This window comes from Sorex fumeus, unplaced genomic scaffold (genome assembly GCF_029834395.1).
Source record: "Sorex fumeus unplaced genomic scaffold, SorFum_2.1 ptg000063l, whole genome shotgun sequence".
NCBI classification, from domain to species: Eukaryota; Metazoa; Chordata; class Mammalia; order Eulipotyphla; family Soricidae; genus Sorex; species Sorex fumeus.
In genome coordinates, this window is record NW_026606120.1 from 82,942,910 (window position 1) to 82,964,513 (window position 21,604).

General features: G+C 42.7%; 1 protein-coding gene across 1 annotated transcript in view; it reads left to right on the plus strand.

Annotated features, from left to right (window-relative positions):
* The window catches only part of CEP112 (centrosomal protein 112), a 468,287-nt gene that overhangs the window by 212,989 nt on the left and 233,694 nt on the right, over window positions 1-21,604 (plus strand). The window contains exon 20 of the mRNA XM_056127155.1: window positions 14,770-14,952. Coding sequence (XP_055983130.1) covers window positions 14,770-14,952 — 183 coding nt within the window. The remainder of the gene's footprint in view (window positions 1-14,769; window positions 14,953-21,604) is intronic.

A 21,604-nucleotide genomic window follows, 5' to 3' on the forward strand; every position in this document is an offset into this window, starting at 1 on the left:
TGCACCCTTTTGATTATTGTGGTTGTTTTCTTTGGGAAAACATTGGTAAAACATCCATAAAAGTATCAGTCTGAGTTACTGTCTCTAGCCTTGTGTAAGACAAAATATTTATAAAGAAAACTTTGGAATTGGGCCTTTTTGTTATTTTTATTATCTGAACTTTCTGTTTCACTCTGGGGAAGTGATTCTCCACCTTCAAGACTCAGCACATGTTCCAGTGCTCCATGACCTTTTATTTATTTATTTGGGTTTGGGGGGCCACACTTGGCTGTGCTCTGCACTCAGGGTTACACCTGGCTTGGCACCCAGGAATCACTCCTAGCAGTGCTCAGAGGACTGTATGGGATGCCGGGGATCCAATCTGGGTCAGCTGTATGCAAAGGAAGTGCCCTCCCCGCTGCACGATTGCTCCAGCCACTCCATGACCTTTCATGCCTTACACATATCATCTTTCTTTGAAATCTCCATTCTGATTACTCATTGTTCTAAATGCTGCAATCAGGTCTTATAGGATAGCATTAAGAGTTTTAATCTAGAACAGAGTACAGTCTGTAGAAGGGCAAAATCATTGTTTTTACATTTCTTTCAAAATCTGTTCTGTTGTACTTTTGTGATTGAGTTAAATATAAGAGAAACATATTTCACTAGTATTGGTATTGGATTGGCTTGAGATTTAATAAACGTCTGTTGACAGCTGTATATCAGAAGGTAGGGGTTCAAGCGTCCTTAACGTGTTTACCAGTGAAAACACAACCTGTCATCACCTCTTTCTGGTTTTATGTGTGTGTATGTGTGTGTTTTATTTCCCCTCAAATTGGATTATGTGACTAATATATGAATGATGATATGTAATTGTATTGTGCCAGGTGGTGAAATGAGTTGCTTAAGGTCACAAGCTAAATAGACTTCGAAGCTTAAGAAGTCAAGTTTATGATTGCTCTGGTGTTCTTTTCCACTTGCTGAACTATATGATATTTTTCTTAAGGATCATGGAATGTATTTCCTATGAATAAAGGGAGACTGCTACAGCAGTAATTTTACTTAGAGTCTTAGAATAAACAGTCATGCATTACTAATTAAAACATGGTATTATGAACCCTAAGGCACAATAGAATTGAATAAATATAGAACATTTATATTTAATAGCATTTTGCATGGGTAATAGGTTTGGATTAATGAAATACAAAGTTCAAAGGATATATACAGTATAAAATTACCCATGAAGTTAAAGGTCTAAAAAATACAGAGAAAGAGCATATGTCTTTTCACAGTGAATAATTTCAGGTTTGATTTTCTCACTGTCAAATCCAGTACAATAGACTTATTGTATCTTTAAAAAAAAAAGAATCAACAGTTAATTTTTTTACTGTTACACAATGGTGGCCAAAAGTTAGAATGACATGCCAACTTAAGATAAATATATTTCTTCCAGAATACTTTTCTCTGAAGCACCCTGGATGATGTTTTCAGAACGCTAGTACTGGAATGGAGGTTATTTAGGGAACTAACCTCAGAAACCAGGCATAGAAACTTCTATTTAAATTAGGGGCCAGAGATATAGTACAGGGGAGAAGGCATTTTGCATTGCATGCTGCCAAGCCTGGTTCAATCCCTGGCCCCGCATACGATCTCCCAAGCACCATCAGGGAGCACTCCTGAGCTCATCCAGGAATAGCCCTTACACACTGTCAGGTATGGCCCCCCAAAGCCAGTAAGTAAATAAACGAGTATTAGCAAGTTTCCTCAAATTCCTCAGCAAGTTTTTGTCGTCCATCCTGTCCCTTTTACATGAAAGCCGTGACATTCCTGTTTCTGACACCTCCCAACCTGTTCTGCACACATACTTAATCCCAGATAGAGTGTGAGCAAGCAGAGCGCTTGGGTTGGAAGAGAAGGTCACATTTGCCATGCACACAGCTGACCCGGGTTTGCTCCCTGGCACCCCATATGGTCCCCTGAGCCTGCCAGCAGTGATCCCTGAGCTCAGGGCCAGGAGTCAGCCCTGAGCATTGCCAGGTGTCCCCCGATTATGCTCCCCCCAATTAAAGATTAATTGAATATAAGGAAGGCCATGCAATGTTGCAAATTATCATGCTATAGCTAAGGTAAAAATAAGAACTTTAAAAAACCAAAAAAACTAATAGCCAAACCAAGCAGTGGCATAGGGGGTGACAGAACTCCTCACGCCACACCCAGGAGCCACCTCCTGGACAGCTGGTTACTAGGAAGTACCAACAGCCTGTCTACCAAAACCTGGCTGGTGGCTTTCAGAGAAGATGGCAGGGCCACGGCGGCTCTCAGCGCTCTCCACCACGGGGCCAACGGGGTCAGAACATTTCTGCGTGAATGATTGTAAGTGCCCTTGAAATGCTTTCTCTCAGAAAGAGTAGCTTTTGGTGGAACCAAACTGGCGCCCGTGGCGGGGTACTCCGGAGCGGACCATGTGCAGATGGTGGCGGTGCCCGCGTGGCCTCTGAGGCTCTCAGTGCTGAGGGCAGCAGAAACTTAGCGTGGATGAGAAGGGCTCTTCAGGCCCAGCTTGTCACCACTGTGGTCCCGGAGTTGAGGGGACACCTGGGGTCACCGCCGCCAGGCTGTCACCGCCACCGTTTCTTCCCCAGACCAGTTCATGCCACCAGAGCAGCACGTTATGGGGAAAAACTTCCCTGGGCATCAACTGTCTGTGACTGAGGATGGGGGCCGTGTCCCTGGGCACGTTTCACCACTGACTAGTGGCTATGGCCCACCCAGAGTGCCTGAGCCATGAATGGTGGCAGCCCTGGCCTCCATCCCGGTCCCTGCTGCCACCACTGGGGCCCGGAGGGCACAGTGCCCTGCCTCCCACCCCCCAGCAAGTCAACCTGGACATGTGGGGGGGTGAAGGCATCAGCAGCCTGATGGGCCTTCAGACTTCCTGACACCCCCACATTGCTGCTGTGCCTTTGGATGGACTCCAACAACTCAGGACCAAGTTTTCTAAGAAATTAAAGTGCCAAACGTGAGGTATGTGGGAACCACGCCCACAGACCACCTCAGCCGTATGAGCTCATTGACCAGCCTTGCTCCAGAGACCCATGAGTAAATCTCAAAAGAGATCAAAAGACATAGTCAATCTTTGACCCATGCAGGGCTGAACCGAACTGGGTAGATTAGAAGGGGCCGAGTTTTCCCGGTGCCCGCCCAAACAGAGACCCCAGCAGCCGCTTGCTCCCACAATCCAAAATTCTGCCATGCCCCAACCAGACTCCACTGTCTTGGGATGAACCTCGCTGAGATTTGGGTATGTGGGTATGCTGAAAATTTGAGTATGAGGGTTTTGTGACTGAAATCTCCAGGCTTTCTCAGGGTCAGGATGGGCTACCTCCCCACCTCACCCCCTGCCTCCTTCTACATCCAGAAGCCCTGGCAGTCACATTCTCACCCCAAAGCTGCCACTCAGTTAAAAAAAAAAAAAGCTACTCCAGATATACCATCCTGATAAAAATACTGAACATCCTGAGCAAACACGATGACCTCTTAGCACCTGTATTGTAAACCATCATGCACAAAAAGAGAGAAAGAGGGAAAGACACAGGTGGGAGGAGCGGTGTGGGGGCGTGGTGATGGAGGCGGGGGGCGTGGCAAGGCGGGGAGCTAGGGACACTGGTGCTGGGAAATGTACACTGGTGGAGGGATGGGTGTTGGAGCACTGTAGGACTGAAACCCAATCATGAGCAGCTTTGTAAGGGTCTGTCTCACAGTGATTCTAAAAAAAGAAAAATTAAAAGCCATGTTAGGAGCATTAATAGTTCCCCCAAGTAAGCAGGTGAAGAAGCAGGGGTGCAGGAATAGTCAAGTTAAAGGCCCCTTCTCTGATGTCCCCACTCAGAGACCGCTGACTCACAGGGCAGGCGGAGGGGGTGAAGGGTTTCCTTTGATTTTTTTTTTCAAATTATATTTTCATTTTGATGGTAATCATTTGATGACAAATTTATAACCAACTACAGCCAAGTGATTTCCGTGCCTGGTTCGCATTTGTTGTGATTATCTTGGCACAACTCTGGCTTTTAAGGTTGTGGGGAGGGGGTGGGGGAACAAAACACTACCGGGGAAACGAACATTTGCTGAAAATTAAAGTTAAGGTTAAAAAAATAAAGAAAATAACATTTGCAGCAGATGTGTGAGAGACAGAATTGACTATTCAATTAATAAATTTATGGCAAATAAAAATGAACAGCAGAGAAAGTAATGAGCAGGAGTCAGAAGCAAATGAATGAGCCATAGAAATGAGCTGGCAAAGGGAAGAAGCAGATAAAGAAGGAATTGAGTAAACAGTCGTGTAGAAACAGCTTCCGTGTTAGTTAATAAAAATGCAAATTCAAATTAGCAGAGATGTACCATCCGAAGTTGGCAAAAGTTGAGTTGAAATCTGTACTTTCATATATTGCTCATGAAATGACGTTAATGCGGCCTCTGGGAAATGATTTTGGCAGTATAAGCCAGAAGTTGTTAAAAGTATTTACACCCACGAGCTTAATTATCCTTCGCCTCAAAAATAGGATAGAAGCATTTAAAAAAAAAAGTGCTTATTTTTTAAGGGGTGGAGCTACAGTTGATTCTTTTACTCCCACTGTGACTTTACACATTGTGACAGCATCTGTTTTTATGTCACCTTTTTAGTACAAAATTAGATTCATATACTCGCTTAAAGAGTAGTTAACCTTGGGGGCTGGAGCGATAGCACAGCGGGTACGGCATTTGCCTTGCATGCAGCCAACCCGGGTTCAATTCCCAGCGTCCCATATGGTCCCCTGAGCACCACCAAGGGTAATTCCTGAGTGGAGAGCCAGGAGTAACCTCTGAGCATTGCCGGGTGTGAACCAAAAAGGAAAAAAAAAAAAAAGAGTAGTTAACCTTAAGAGCTCTTTCCCAGGATGATAATTCAAAGTTTTGTCTATGCATGGCCTTGCTAAAAAATGCTGACTAAGGGGGTGTGTGTGTGTGTGTGTGTGTGTGTGTGTGGTTCTGGAGTAGATTGAACTCAGGTTTCCTGCATGCAGAGCACATACTTTATTCACTGAGCCACATCCTTACCCCAAAGAAGGAAAACTGATGAATTCTTCAAGGAATTGATAGAATTAATACAAATCGTCTACTCTCCAATGACTTTTCAGAGTCTCATTTTCCTGGACGAGGTCCACCTGTGGACAGGTGTACAGGGAAGCCCCTCGGAGCACTCAGGTGGGTGTGGGTCCCACCCCTGTGTGTGTGCAGGCCATTCATTTGGAACCGGAACTGAGAGTAAAGGTTTCTGTTACCAACTAAAGAAAGAATAAGGCAGGATATGAGTGAAAACATTTTAGAAAAGTCTGACTGTGATCTCAGATACACCTTAAAAGCCCCTTTTGTCAGCAGAAAATTCCTAAAAGGAAAAGAAGTTCCCTGGCCTCTCCAAATTGTTGAATTGGTTTTTTTTGTTTGTTTGTTCGTTTTTGTTTTTGTTTTTTTTTACCATGCAAGTTTGCCACAAGGACTGACGGGCATGTCCCAAGTGTCCCCACATGTCTCGGCTGAAAGGTAAAGGAGCTCCATTTCCTTCTGAGAGGCCGCCCGCCGCTGGCCAAGGAGATTGTCATGACGTTGGGGATTCACGGAGCCGTTTGAGAAGGCCACTCTGGAAGGCAGGCTGAGGAAACAGGACTTAGAATCTGGTGTATTGATGGGACTAAAGCTTCAAAGGGCCACCTGTGAGTGAGTCATGTCCATCTGAAGTGAGATTTCTAAGTGTGTCAGTCCGTGTTCAAAGATGTAGAGGGAAATGTCCCTGCACACTAAGAGTTGAGAGCAGTGACGAATAGGGAGTGCAAAAACATTGTCTCAAACTTCTGACAGCTGAAAGTGAGATCAGATTTGAGGGGCTGAATATAAATCTCATGCTTTGGTTTAGAAAATGAGCTACAAATGAGAGAGAGAGAGAGAGAGAGAGAGAGAGAGAGAGAGAGAGAGAGAGAGAGAGAGAGTCGTGTGTAAGAAGTTGGGGCAGAAGGATCTGCCGAGCACTATGGGATAATGGAGGTTAAAGACAGATTCCCAATGTATTGCTTCTGTATCAGGTCACAGAAGGGAGAATAGGTCAGTCTGGATGCCCTATTTTAAGTAGAACACTGACAAAGGCCAGCATGTGAAGAGACTTGCCAAAATACAGAAATGTTTGCAACTAAATCAGAGGGAATCTTTTTTGTATCTTTATTGAAGGGTTGTGATTTACAGAACTGCAGCTGGTAGCCACACACAGACATCATTCAACACCAATCACACCACCAGGGTCCCCACTTCCCTCCAACAATGACCCAGGTGTCCTTCCTGTCCTGCCCTCTCTCTCCGTCTGAGTTCTGTGGCCCACCTCTCGACTTCTTTTGTTTCTTTGGCTGTTCATTTCTTCTTCCTTTTTCTTTTATTTATCGAGAAATTACAAATTTATTCACGAGGATCCAGGCATAGAATACCAATCCCTTACCAATGGATCTCCCACTAATTGCCTTTCACCCACCAGTCTGACTGTACAAAAGTTCGGTGTTCAAAACTAAGTTTCTGCCTTGTGTTTTTACAGTACTATTTCCTATGGGGTTTCCCACATGTCACTTTACCACATTTCAGCACCACCTCCTCCTCCCATTTGAACTCTTTCCTCCATAGATATCACCCCCTCCCTGTCTTATCCCCCAGCCATCGTCCCCCACCCCCTGCCCAAGTGGCATGTTTCTTCCTAAAGACCAGATCTCACGTTATCCATTTCCATTGTCTCTGAACATTTGTTATTCCACCATTATATCTTTTTTATCCCACATATGAGAAACATCATTCTGTGTCATTCTCTCTTCCTCTGACTAACTTCACTCAGGATGATACTCACCAGATCAGTCATGTAGCCGAAGATTTCTTGATTTTATCTTTTCACATGGTGGAGTGATATTCCATAGTATGTGGGCCGTGTACAATGAAACAGTGTTTCTTTATATATGAATAAAGTTTCTGTATCCACTCATCTATCCTTGACCACCTGGGTTGTTTCCAGATTTTGTCAACAACCAAAATTTGTAGTCACTTGTGGTTATTTATTTCTCCCGTACTCTATAACTTTAGGTCCTACTTGCAAGACAGATCGTTTTGTGTCTCTCGCTGTCCTTCTCTCTGACTTCACTCCACATGGTGCCCTGTAGTTCCACCCATGTCAGGGCAAAATGCATGATTTGTCCTTTCTCATAACCTCAAAGTATTTCATAGTGTATATGTGCCATACCTTCTTGATGCATCCATCCAGAATTGGGCATTTGGGTTGTTTTCATGTCTTAACTATCCTACTGAGGGTTCAGTAGTCATGGGAATAAACATGACCTTCTGAATGAATGTTTTGGTGATTTATGAGTACATGCAAAGTGATGGTTCTGTTCTACCTTTTTGAGAAAACTCCATAGGGCTTTCATAGAGGTCAGAGGGCATACTTCACAGAACACAAGGATTCTGCCAAGAGGAGAGACTAAAAGGGTCCAGAGCGAAGTACAGTAGGGAGGGCATTTACCTTGCATGCAGCTTGCCTAGGTTCAATCCCCAGCATCCTATAGGGTCCTCCAAGCACTGCCAGGAATAATTCCTGAGTGCAGAGCCAGGAATAAACCCTGAACATCACCAGGTATTCCCCCCCCCAACACCGAAAAACAAAGAGGAGAGACTAGGAGAAAGGCATATCTGTTAATTTTGGTATTCATTGTCTAGGATACAGGAAATTCTTCAGGGGTCCTGTGCAATGATCATAACAGACACCAGTTCACAGGACCTGCCCTGACCAGCTACCATTCCTCTCTGCCTCACATAAATTCTACCGCTTCCCATCTTCAGAGTAATTTTGTGAGTCACGGGAACTATTATTTATTTTCCTATCTTCTAGCAGTAGAAACTGAAGCACCTCTAGTCAAGAAGCTGATCTGTCTCACAGTGACGGAAACAGAACCTGAATTTGAAACTCCTCTCTGAATGGGTTCCGCATGGGGTTCTCGAGGGCAGCAATGGAAACTGGGTGTCCTCACTACAGGGAACTCCGACATATTTTTGGTGCCAACACAGAGAGTGATAATTACTCCATTGCATCCTCAGGCAAGGTGGAGGAGATTTCGATTCATTTCAAAGCTAGTCTTTCCGAAAGCATCATTCCAGTGTGGAGTGTTTGCCTGTACTGGAGTTTGTTGAAAAAGCAGCTGGAAGTGTTGTAGATGGAAGATGTAGGGCCTCCCCAACTGCCATGGTCCCCTCCATGTCCCGTGTCCCCACCCCATTCCTCTGCCCAAGCCCTGGTTGCCTCTGTGTCACCAGCTCTTGACTGAAGGGGCCAGTATCCTTCTTCCCAGGGCTCCGCCGACCTGCTGGCTTCCTGGGTCAGCCTTTCTATGTTCTGTTCTTCTGTCTCACATGTCCCGGGTTTGTGCCTTTCCCACTGGAACAGGACATGGGCGCCAGCCACTCCGGCCCAGGCTTCTCACACTGGGATCCCTGGGCTGGGGAACAAGGGCCTGCCTGTGACCGGAGCCACGACCTGCTTCCTGGAGCGCAGGGGTCACAGGGTCCTTTCGTGGGAAAGCAAAGTCACTTCACTGCTGAGGTGACATTCAGACTCAAACAAACAGAGACTTTCCTGTCTTGCCAAACACAAAGTTCTCATGACTGTTTAAGATGAAATAGGACATTTCAAAGAAGCTTCCAGCTCTCAGAGGTTGCCTGGGGCTGTCCCCTCGGTTCCCCCAGGGGCAACCTTCCTTTCCATTACTGCTGGGGGTGATTTGGGGGAAAAGGTTCTGAAGGCCAGAATTAGGCTGGCAAAGACTTGCCTTGTTCAGGGAGGGAACGGAGGCTCCCTGCTTCCTGGGACTCAGTTTCCCCCTTGAGTTTTAATTATTGAGCCACTCCTACTTGGAAAGCACCATGCCAGGAGTCAAAGAAATGGGGGGGGGGGGGGAAGCAAAGTGGGTAGTTTCAAAGATTTCAGCCAAAATGCGGGCTCCACTGAGCAGATGTGGAGAGAAAAACATCAAACACAAGGGATAAATACTCACACAAATATCCTGCAAAGCCCAAGCTTTCATCAAGATTTCCTGTTTCTTTCCTGAATAACCCATTGGAACAAAAAGACAATTCGAACGGTCTTTTCACAAACCTCATTCAAGTTGGAAACAAACAACAAAGCAGGCATGCTAGGATTTCCTGAACTATGCATATTTTTTTTTTTTGGCAATCCCATTGGATCATTCTTTAATCTTATATTTTGTGTCTTCTCTTTGCACTACAAAGCCTTCCAGAGGAAATGTAATTTAACAGATAAACAAGTGTCATTGTCCAGAAAGAATAAATACTATTGTTTAAAGAAAAAAAAACACACCACCAAAAAGAACAACCCTTTTCACATTTATCATTTGTAACTTAAAATATGTTGGGAGTGATGGTAGTAGGAATGACGAATTATGCAAGGAAAGTGTTTGAGAAAATTCAAAATCAACTGAGTATTTAAAAAGTGTCGTGTGTAATTCTTAGTTTCCGCTTTGTAATTTTGTTCTTTCCCATCTCTATTGAAGCACTGTGATTTGCCATAGTGTTAATGATAGTTTCATGCCGCTGTCTTCTTCCAATAGCCTTCTCTTTCTACTTCTCCTCCTCCTCCTCTTCCCCTCCTCCCCCTGCTCCCCTTCCCCCTCTCCCCCTCTCCTCCTTCCTCCTTCTTTTTCCTTCCTCCTTCCTCTTTCTTCCTCCTTCTTCATCTTCTTCCTCCTCCTCCTCCTCGCCTTCCTTTTTCTGTCACACCCGGTGATGCACGGGGGTTAATCCTGGCTCTGCACTCAGGAATTACTCCTGGCAGTGCTCAGGGACCATATAGGATGCTCGGAATCGAACTTGGGTCAGCTGCATGAAAGGCAAATGCATTGCCTGCTGTACTATAGCTCCAGCCCCTTCTCTTTTTTTATGGAAGTTTTGAATCTAAGCCTGCGGTTCCATCAGAATCCTGACACAAACACACACACCCTCCCATTTTTCACATCCCAGGTTGGGATGGTTTTCTTTTCTTTTTTTTTTTCATTCTGTCTAGCTTGCTTTTATTTTCCATTCACCTTCTTTACTCGCCACCCAGACAGAACAGGGGCAAAGGGAATGATTGACCTTCAGTTTCTTTCTCCATAAAATGTTTTAGAAAACTTCCCTTAGCATTATTTTAGCCAGTTCTGTCTCGGGGGGAATGGGGCGGAATGCTGGACCTCAGCACCGTGTAGCAGCATTTCATGCCTCAGTTTCCCGCCTTCTGAAATTTATCTTCAGGGTGATGCCTCCTTCTTCTCTCGGATTTTGACCAGCAAACGTTCTCTTGCATGTTCTGTTCTCCAGGTAAAACTGTTTTTAAACCAGTGTTCTTTTTCACGTTTCCTGCTCCCCTTTCCCTTTTCACCCAAAAGTTCCCAGGCATAATGATTTTGTTGCAAAAACAATTCCAGCAGCTGAGTGGACCAGATGTTATTGAAATTGCTTTTGGATTCAGATTGTACTGGGTAGCCCGAGACAATTGAATTAGGATCTTCCTATGTATTTGAATTATCATTGAGAGGTGGGACCGTGGGACGGGTCTCAGTCCTGGGTTCCTCAGAAGAGACCCTCCTTGAAGGGACTTTGTTCCTCATCAAAGAATAGAGACACTCCCCTCCTCCCCCCCCCCCCCCACACACACACACACCACCTGATTCCTTATACCCTCTGCCTCTGGGAGCTGGGAGCAGAAGAGTATATCTCGCCAAATCTTAGTTTGGAAAATAAAGGTTCTGTAATCTGGTTTGATATCAAGTTGTTTTAGTTAGTATTTTGGCATACAAGTTTTCTTTTTTAAGGCATTCATTGTATTTTTATCACGTTCATCACTTTTGTTTCTGGTTTTGGAATTTGTGACCTCAAGGTGTGCTCTTGGAATGTCCTGGATAGGTGACATTCCCTTTCATCTCCTTTGTCTCTTCCAAGGTTTACGAGAAGGTGTTCAGACCCCACTTGCTGACAATACTGTCACTGGAAAACTGTGATCAGGACTTGAAAAATGTATACTCTAAGATCCTCAGGGACTTGGAAAGCTCATGGTCTCATTGTGGTCACGCTTGGGGTCCAGAATGTTCCTGGCCCCGCACATATCCTTGCGGGAATGAAGGCTTGATCCTGCAGACTCTGGGATGATCGTCAGCCATGGGACTTCTGCTTTCAGAGACTTCATCATTCAGCATGGATTGGCGAAGAACACCTTTTGTGACTTACAAAAAGAACGACTTCTGAATGATCATCCTAGTCCTTTCTGTGCAGCAAAGCTGTTTTCTCACTCAGACCCCAGACACGGCATCTTCAAGTCCTGCATCGTCTACCACATGTGCACACAAGAGGGCTGATTATTTCCTTTGTCTCTGGAAGACATACTCAGCTGTGTTAACACATGTAGCATAGGCACTACTTTTGCACAGTTACCTGGCCCATGACTCAGTTTTGGACCAGGGAACTATGTGTATGGTTGCCTGACCCATAGCTAAGTCTTGGACTAGAGAAGGTGTGTGGTTGCCTGCATACACGGTTATCTGCATGTATGTTTACATGTATGTGTGGCACTGCATGTACGGGTTACCTGGCTCATAGCTCGGGTTTGGATTGGGGAACTTAAAATCTTCCCTCTTATTACAGACAGCTCTTCTGGTGGTCTTTATCATGGCAGGTTTCTTGGTACTGCACATACTATGGCTTCTGGCTTAGAGGCAGAAAGGGTGCGTAACATTGAGAGGATGACCGAGGTGTGTTAAGAGAAAGCAAATGATTCGAGCTATTTCACTGCAAAGACTCCAGCAAGTTTGAGATTGAGCCAATGTCATTAACTAACATTACTGGGCCACAGGCCACAGAGAGATGACAGACGAACAATGAAGAATGACAGCTAATAATAAAGTATGACACCTGTCCTTATGCCTGAGATCTCATGTTTTCATTAAACCTGATTGGCGGGTGGGGGACGTGATGGGACATGGTTCACGGCCCAGGGCCTCCTCACATATGCTCTGACCCTTGAGCCACAGTCCTGGCCCCTCTTCTTGGCTTTTTTTTTAAAGTTGGGTAAAATGGAATATGAATATGGGCAAAACACATCAGTAAGTCTTCAAATGATTCCAGGAAAATTTCCCTCTGGGTGCATATTTCCCATACCCAGGGCAAAGGACACCATTTCCTACATTTCATAGTCACGTCTGGCCTGCCATTTCTGCTTGGGAGATGATTTCCATAATTATTGTGGTTCAGCTGTACATGAATGGATAACTTTCCTCTAGAGTAGCACTGTAGCACTGTCCACCCGTGGCTCATCGATTTGCTCGAGAGGGTACCAGTAACGTCTCCATTGTGAGACTTGTTGTTTTTGTTTTTGGCATATCGAATACACCACGAGGAGCTTGCCAGGCTCTGCTGTGCGGGCGGGCTACCCTTGGTAGCTTGCCAGGCTCTCTGAGAGGGAAGGAGGAATCGAACCCAGTTCGGCCGCATGCAAGACAAATGCCCTACCCATTGTGCTATTGTACTGTAGAATATTTTGCTTTTTATTCATTTAAATCACACCCATTCTTCCAAGTTCTTAAAATTTTTGTCTTCTGAGTAGAACTCTCCCACTTCCTTTATTTCTTGTGTAAAAGCGTTTGAACTAAGATTTATAATTTATAATGTAATTTATAATGTCTGATTAGTAGCATGTATCATTACCTGCATGCATTGTCCTACATGTATGGTTACCTGTCCCATAGCTAAGTTTTAACTAAGCTATGGTTTTAATTTTTAGCATGCTTTCAACTAAGATTTATAATTTTTTATAATGATGTTTGATAATAAAACACTGAATAGTGATCATAATGCATCTAAGAACTGAGAAGATTCTAACACAATAATTCATGTGTTTGGCTGCCTAGGGGGGGAAATGCAGTTAATGTAAATATATTTTAAATACTTCTTTTCTGGGATTAAGCTTGTAACTTTGTGAACCGCAAAGTAAAACATTCACAGTTATCTTAAGTTACCAAAGAAAAGGTTTTTTTTTTTTTAATAATTTGGCAGAATCTGTCTATGGAGAAAATACGTAGTTCTCTCTGTATATTGCCAATAGTAGAATAATATGGAAGAAAGATCTCTAAATTTTACATGAGCTTAAATTCACTAGTATGAATCCATGTTCTCAGGTACAAAAATGAAACTTTCCATATCATACAATATTTTGTTATGAAATATGTATGTCTATTTAAGAGTAAGTATACTTCCTTCTCCGGACCATCCTAAATTCTGAGTAGCTAAGAATTTATTGTTGATTTTTCCACCTCTACCTTTTTCAACAATGATTTTTAGTGTTGAAAAACCACAGTGATACAACATTTTGAATCCCATGTTTCAAAGCATATTTAACTGGTGCCTGATTCCTAATGTGCAATGAGAGAGAGAGAGAGAGAGAGAGAGAGAGAGAGAGAGAGAGGAGAGAGAGAGGAGAGAAAGAAAGAGCCTTTCAAATACCAAATGAAAATAACTTCTGGAACTGAGTGCGGCGGGCGAGCCCAGAGAAATGAATGCTATAGCTTTAAGATAAGGTAGTCTGATGGGGCATGGCAGGGAAGGAGATCGATGGGGAGCAGGCTCCTACTGTTAGCCTTTTTTGAAGATGGATTCTCACGCTGAAAATAACACAACCTATTCTAGATAACAGCAGTTTTCTCCCCTGCAATCCACCAAAACTGAAGAAAAATCCAAGTGACTGTTCTTAGCAGCTGTGTGGCCGGCAGCTCACAGGGGAGAGCGGGCTTCCTGCAGGCCTCCATTCATCACCTGCTTCAAAGGCAGCCTGGCTGGCTATAGTGTGCAGGCCAGGTAGGGTGCCATTGTCCACAGTCTGGGAGGATTAGTATCAAAGCTGCGGCCACCAGGCCCTTGGTCGCGGGCTGCCATTCAGTGGAACAGGGAGAGGCTAAGACTGGCCAAGGTCACCGTCTCCAGGGTGGAGTGGACTGGGAAAGGATCCTGAGAATAGAGAAATGCTTTTCATGAAATCATGGCGCAAGCCTGCGCACAGCAGCTGCCCTCCTGGAACACGGAACATCTGTTTATGTTGGTATACCGTGGCTGACAATGAGATAATAGAGCTTTGACACTTATCATCTTATTTTTTTTAAAAGACAACTGTATATACCATAATCCATAGGCGGACTTAGCGCCGATCTTTTATTTGAAAAATCGTAAAGAAAACTGACTGCCTTAATTGCTGCTTTGTGTGTGTGTGTGTGTGTGTGTGTGTGTGTGTGTGTGAACATATTTAAGCCCAAAGCAAAGTGTCCTGGTGATTAACCATTTATAACCATTGCTGATCAGTAATACCCAAATTCTTGGGAAGGAAATAGCTACTAGCATTATCTTCTTCTTCTTCCCTTTTTTTTTTTTTTTGCAGTGTTCAGGCATTTTTGCCAACAGATAACAGAGGGATTTACTGAATATGCCCAACTGTCTTATTAAATTTTAGGAGGTTTGGATAAAATCTACCCCCATCCCCACCCCCAGCCACCACCACCAAATGAGAGTATTTCAAAGGTGAGGTAATAATGACGCAAAAATAAAAATTTCAACTTGGACAAATTAGAGAAAAATTAAGCTGTCCATGAGTTGTCATGACGACAAGGATGTTCTGTTGATGAACTGTCCTCCTCATTGTCCAATCAGATAGTCGAGCTGAAGCTGGAGCATGAACAGGAGAAGACGCACCTATTACAGCAGCATAACGCAGAGAAGGATAGCCTAGTCCGAGACCATGAACGGGAAATGGAAAACCTGGGAAAACAGCTTCGCGCTGCCAATATGGAGCACGAAAATCAAATCCAAGAGTTCCAGAAACGAGATTCACAGGTAAATCTCAATAATTTTTGATAAAACGGGTCTCTATTTTTAAAAGTCATCAGCGTTTTATGTTGTATTAATCTTGCTAATGCACGCTGTTTGATCATTTGCAAAACTGACATATAAATGTGTGCGTGGGGGGGTGGTTTTGGGTTTTTTTCCTTTTCTTCCCCTCCTCAACCCCTCCCCTTTGGGAGATGAATGAGGCTTTAACTACAGAAACCACAGGTAGCCAGATTAAAAATCCCATGGCGCGCTATAACTTGGCCCCCTTTTTATTCATAATCTTGTGTCAGTTCCTTTCATGATGGATTTTTTTTTAAGGTATCTGCCCCTTACGCCGCCCCTCAGCCTTAGCAAATCCCTATGAAATATATCAGCTTCCCTCCTGGCTTTTTTTGTTTTAATCTCTGTAGGCAATCAGGCAGCTGATTTAGTATTTGCTTTTCCTCCCCATGGTTGTGTTTTTCTCCTTGGCCTCTCTCTGTGATTAGATCACTCGGATGGTAATTGAGGAAAATGGCTCTGGAGCAGGGCTTTTTCCCGCCAGGTCGGTTGCGTTTTCCTGCACGCACATTCATCCGCTTGCCTCCTCCACTCCGTCTCTGTGGTCCCTGTTGGAAGCCATTTGGCAGAATAACCCCCAGCTGTGGTAGCATTTGACTCTTCAAACTTATGGATGAAATGTGCACTGTCAGCATGGAAAATGATCTTTATAAATTTCAGATGAAAAAACCTTATTGGGCGTGTACCTTTGTGGCACACAACATTCTTGAGGGCGTGTATAATCAAAGGCCCGGAGAGCCTCTGGGGGAGATTGCTGTGAAATCTTACTAAAGGCAAATTGAGGAGCAATTGATCACAATAAAAGGATCATTTTCTTTGCTAATAAATAAACCTTATCATCGACTATGTCTGAATACCCCCTTTTCCCCCATTGAAATCTATCTACGCCCTCCGAGGCTTCTTCCTAACTAGCCTTCCATAAGTAACAGAATAGTCAAACAGTAAAATGAATCTTGGGTTATAGTGTGGGTCTAAACAGTCTGGTGATGTTCGAACAATAGAAACACCGCTGGTTAAATAAGATCTAAATTGGTGAAGGGAGGGCAGGAATCGCACAGGCGAAGAATATTAGGAGTGTTTGGTTATTTTTCATCTGACCTTGAGTTGTCTTTTTCCTTCAGAGAACAGCCGGGGCAATGTAAGTGTGTTCAAAACAAAATTTTTGGTCCATATTATACACACTTTCAGGAAAATTGTTTTCAATTGTGTGATGGGTCTTTGTTAGGTAAAATGTTCTCATAGTACTAACCTTGGTACCAGATTAGCCAGGTGGTCGATGTTAAGTCAATGTGTATTTATGCTTTTTTCACTCATCTCTTATAGAGCCTTTATAAAATGCACGCTGATCTTTTGGTAGTTAGCCATATAGTTTACAAAGATTGTTTCCAAATACATATTCCTCTTCAACCTGCTAAGTCTTACTGTTGTCTTCAGTGGTAAGATATTCGGGGTTTTCAGTCAGTGCAGAACTGTTTGTAGCCTGTTACTTAGCAGAATTGACTCATTGCTACAATAAGATGCTCTACATAATGTAATCCCTACTATTTTGGGTGCTGTTGTGGAAAACTGACATAAATTAAGACTAAATTTGGTGGAAATCTTTGTGTTTTTGCGTGTGCCGTGTCTGCCGTATCTAGGATACGGTTCATCCGTTGATGACAAAAGGGAAAATTTAGAATTATTACGTATAACATGGTCATCAAGGTAGTATAATGAGTTATCAATTGAACTTATTCTGATTCAAATATTAAGTATAAGGACTATATCATCTCTTAAATGCCTTAACGTAAGATGATAATTTCCCATATTTTGTGTTTTACTTGGAATAATTTGAATTTGCTCACGTGCAAAGGAATCTTAGGTTAAACGATTTCTGATTTAAAAAAATGTTTGCAGACTGTAATTATTTTTGAAGAATATATATTAAAAATTTCTATCATTAAGTTGTAACTAAAAATCTTATGCATGCTGAATGCTAATGATTTATAGATAAATTGTATTGTCCCTTTGAGTTAATATCCATAATATTATTAAGGATATTAATTCAAAGTTTCCTTCAGGTAAATCATAAATTCTCCATGTCTTTCTTTTCATGATTGTGGTTTAAAGAATCTAACGGATAATGCATTTTAAGTCCAGAATTCCATTCACAAATTGTGGACATATATTCTTTAAACTAGATCTTTTTCAAATCACTCTTTTGTGGTTGGATACAGAACAAGCACATGTATCTTAAATATTGGATTGTATCATTTTTCATCTTAGCTCCAGAGAGACATTTGATTTTCATTTCCTGTCTGGCTGCTCCCACTTAGCATTGGAGGCCATTTTGTGGAAAGGATTGTTTAAAAATGCCAGTTAGCCAGAGGGCCAGTGAAGTAACTATTCTGGAGATTATGGCTTCGTTTGCTGCTTTTTTCCCATAGGCTTCTTGAATGAAATCAATATACCAAAAACATCCTGTTGGTTATTTCAGATATGTAATATATACTAATAAGAAAAGCACTCTTAAAGCACAGCAGTCTACCGAAATGTGAATCTTACTGACTGGACACTCCCCCTTTGTGAATATGCTGTAAAATTGATTATAGGCCAGTTGTTATTTCTACTTAATAAGGCTATAGCCTTATTAAGTAATTTCTGCTTAATAAGGCTACAGCCAGGGATAGTTCATGGTTTCCCTCTTTTCATTTCATGTATTTAGCTAATAATGTATCAGCATATGTGTGACAAAAAAAATCTTGATTTTTTTTTTGATGGTTGGATATTTTACGTTGTGTTACTCACATTTGAAAAAAGTGCACAATAAATTACACCACCATTGTTCAAGAAATTCATTATGATATAACCCAAATTTATGATATTTAAAAGAAAAAGGACCCAGTTTACTAGATCCCATATGTATATATATATATATATATATATATATATTTTTGATGGTTGGGTATTTTACATTGTGATACTCACATTCGAAAAAATGCCCAATAAGTTACACCACCATTGTTCAAGAAATTTATTATGGTATAACCCAAGTTTATGATACGTAAAAGAAGATGTACCCAGTTTACTAGATCCCATGACACATAAATTCAGAAATATTTATCATTTGGAAGGTCCTTCTTTACTGCAACAATTATTTTGGAATCAATTACTACTGTGGAATCAATGAGGAAAGTGACCTCATTGATTCCACACGGTTTTAATGGAAAGAAAAGATAATTTTTGTTATTATCTTCTTCATGAGTCACCTTCAAACTTGGTAGCTCTCTATGTAATCTCAATTTTGCTTTTGAACTGCCATACAGTAAAATAATTTCTGTAGGGGCTGGAGCAATAGCACAGCGGGTGGGGCGTTCGCCTTGCACACAGCCAACATGGCTGATACAGGTTCGATTCCCAGCATCCCATATGGTCCCCCAAGCACCACCAGGAGTGATTCGTGAGTGCATGAGCCAGGAGTAACCCCTGAGCATCGCTGGATGTGACCCAAAAAGAAAAAAATAATTTCTGTAGTTGATGACTTGGTATTAGAAAATAAACAGAACAGAGGGTCCTTGATCTCTTAGTAGTTCTTTTAAGGTCCCACACCACACAGAGATTACTTGATCTTTCATGTTTGTTGACAAAATCAGTGTATTTTTGAGCACTCAAGGCCTGAGAGAACTGCCCTAGAAGCAGGGCCACTCTAGGACATTTTCCGTAACTCAGGGGGAAACACAGATACAAGGACTTATAAGGCTCACTGCAGCCATTGTGATGAACCTCCATCAGGACCAGGCAAATGAGACACAGTTCGCTTAGAGAAGGAGGGCATAACATCTGAAACCACAGTGAACGCAGACTCTGTATAGAGTGAATGGGCTTAGCCCAGCAATGGCGTCTGATACCTTTTGTGATTCCCTAACCAGAAAGGAGTAACCCCAGTATCAGTAACTTTTGCCCAGTAAGTGAATAGGCCCTCTTGATTTTTCCCATGTTGATTAAGAGGTTGTTCCTACTTATGATTCTGAATACGTGGGGTTTCCAGGGACCTCTTTCCTTCTTCTGCTACTTACAAAACTGTTTCCACTGAGCATCACTGGGTGTGGCCCCCAAACAACTGCTTCCCATAAAAGAAAATTGTGATGAACAATTTAATGAAAGATTGTATCTTGGTAACATTAATTTTTCATGAATTTGGGAACCAAGGCACAAAAGAGAATCACCATTTATAAGCTCTGTGTGTGTGTGTGTGTGTGTGTGTGAGTGAGTGAGAGAGAGAGAGAGAGAGAGAGAGAGAGAGAGAATGTGTGTGAAAGAGAGAGAGAGAGTATCAAGCACTGGTGCTTATTCATCAAAGTTATTCAAAGGGTAAGGATAAAATTTTGTTCAGGACATTATTAAACCTATAGGTATCCTTTGCACTCTTTTGGAGGGGAGGAACACTTTTTAAATTAAAAACAGTTCGATTTCTTGCTAACTACTTTCAAAAGAAACTTGAAAGCAGCATTTTGTAATAAACACATATAGGTAGAATAATATTTAAGCAATTAAAAGATATAAAATATAGACTTTTAAAAACTAGGAAAAATAAATACGCCCAAGTCTTTGAGAGTTAAAAATTCATCCCCTAAAGTGAATGGGGGCAGGTAGGGGGCAGTACTGGAGCGATAGCACAGCGGGTAGGATGTTTGCCTTGCATGCAGCTGACCTGAGTTCGGTTTCCAGCATCCCATATGGTCCCCTGAGTGCTGCCAGGAGTGATTCCTGAGTGCAGAGCCAGAAGTAACTCCTGAGCATCGCCAGGTGTGACCCAAAAAGCAAATAAATAAATAAATAAAGTAAAAAATAGGAGTTTTAGTGTTGAATCTGCCTAGATGTCACAATGAAGCGGGAAATGTGCTGAATGACATCATTCTAACTATCTGCTAAAAGTAACCAGACTGTCACCATGACCAAGACTTACAGAAGACAACTAGAAGCACTGAGGGCTCTGTGTAGAAAAACAGTTGGAAATAAAGTTTGGCAAAGGACTTTAGGTTTTTTAAATACTTGCACCACATGTAATTTCACAGACTTTTAGTAAACAAGAGTTTTATCTTAATTTTTCAAATGTGCCCTTTTAACAACAAAACAACACAGCAGCTGTGATAGGTCCAGTTTTGAGTTAAAAAAAAAAAGTTATGAGCTTAGCAAATTCTAGTACTCTCATCAGCTGACACTTCCAGAAACTTTCACAAAACTTCTTTGGGAAGTCAAAATTCGAACAGCGGCTGGGGTTAGGCAGTCTGAAGGTCAGTCACACAGTGGGTTTCCAAGTGTGTCCATCTCATCCTTCTCTCTGACTCTCTTGCCCTCTGAATTTATATGATGGAAAACTTGAAATAAAAGTGGCGATTTGGTTCAGGGGCATATGATAATTTAGTACTAAAATGATTTAGCTCTGTATAGCACTGTCCTGTTGTTCATTGATTTGCTTGAGTGGGCACCAGTAACGTCTCTATTGCGAGACTTGTTACTGTTTTTGGCATATTGAATACGCCACAGGGAGCTTGCCAGGCTCTACCATGCAGGTGGGATACTCTCGGTAGCTTGCCAGGTTCTCTGAGAGGGAAAATGGTTTAGTCTTTCTTATTTTACAAGAGTAAGGTAGTGAATGGGCTGGAGTGATAAAACACCTGGTAGGGCGTGATAGAACACCGGGTAGGGCGTTTGCCTTGCACGCGGCCAACCCGGCTGGCCCGAGTTTGATTCCTCCGCCCCTCTCCGAGAGCCCAGCAAGCTACCGGGAAAGCCCGGCAACCTACCAAGAGTATCTCGACCACACAGCAAAGCCTGGCAAGCCACCCATGACATATTCGAGATGCCAAACACAGTAACAACAAGTCTCACAATGTTTCTGGGCCTGCTCGAGCAAATCGATGAACAACGAGAGGAGAGTGCTACAGTGTAGTTCTAAGGTAGTGAATATTTTGATAGCTTTGGGTCAGATTAGATTGATTTCTGGGAAGAACTAAGTTTATATAAATTATCTCCCCCTTCCTAATGAAATGAGGCAGTTGATGCTGATGTAGCCTCAATGTATGCTCCCCTTACCTCCTAAGTGACACAGGCAGCCAGCCCATCAGCGTGACCGCCTGGAGGTGGACATGCCTCACATGGGCACCCACCCTGGATACACACTGAAGGTGTCTGCGTTGGTGGGGCAGAGGAAGGGAACCAAGTGTACTTTAAGTATCAACAGTATTTTACTGAAATTGGCATAATATTTAGACTCAGATATTAGAAGAATTAGTGGGGAAATATTTTTCAACAATTTGTTTTATGATTTCTCAAAAATAAAATAAGGGCTGGAGCAATAGTACAGTGGGTAGGGCATTTGCCTTGCACGCAGTGGACCCGGGTTCAATTCCCAGCATCCCATCTGGTCCCCCAAGCACCGCCAGGAGTAATTCCTGAGTGCAAAGCCAGGAGTAATGCCTATGCATTGCCGGGTGTGACCCAAAAAGCAAAATAACACACAGGTGACAAGGTTGCCGAGTGGTTAAGGCGATGGACTGCTAATAATAAATAAATAAATAAATAAATAAAATAAGACTTCCTAACTGGATTTGTG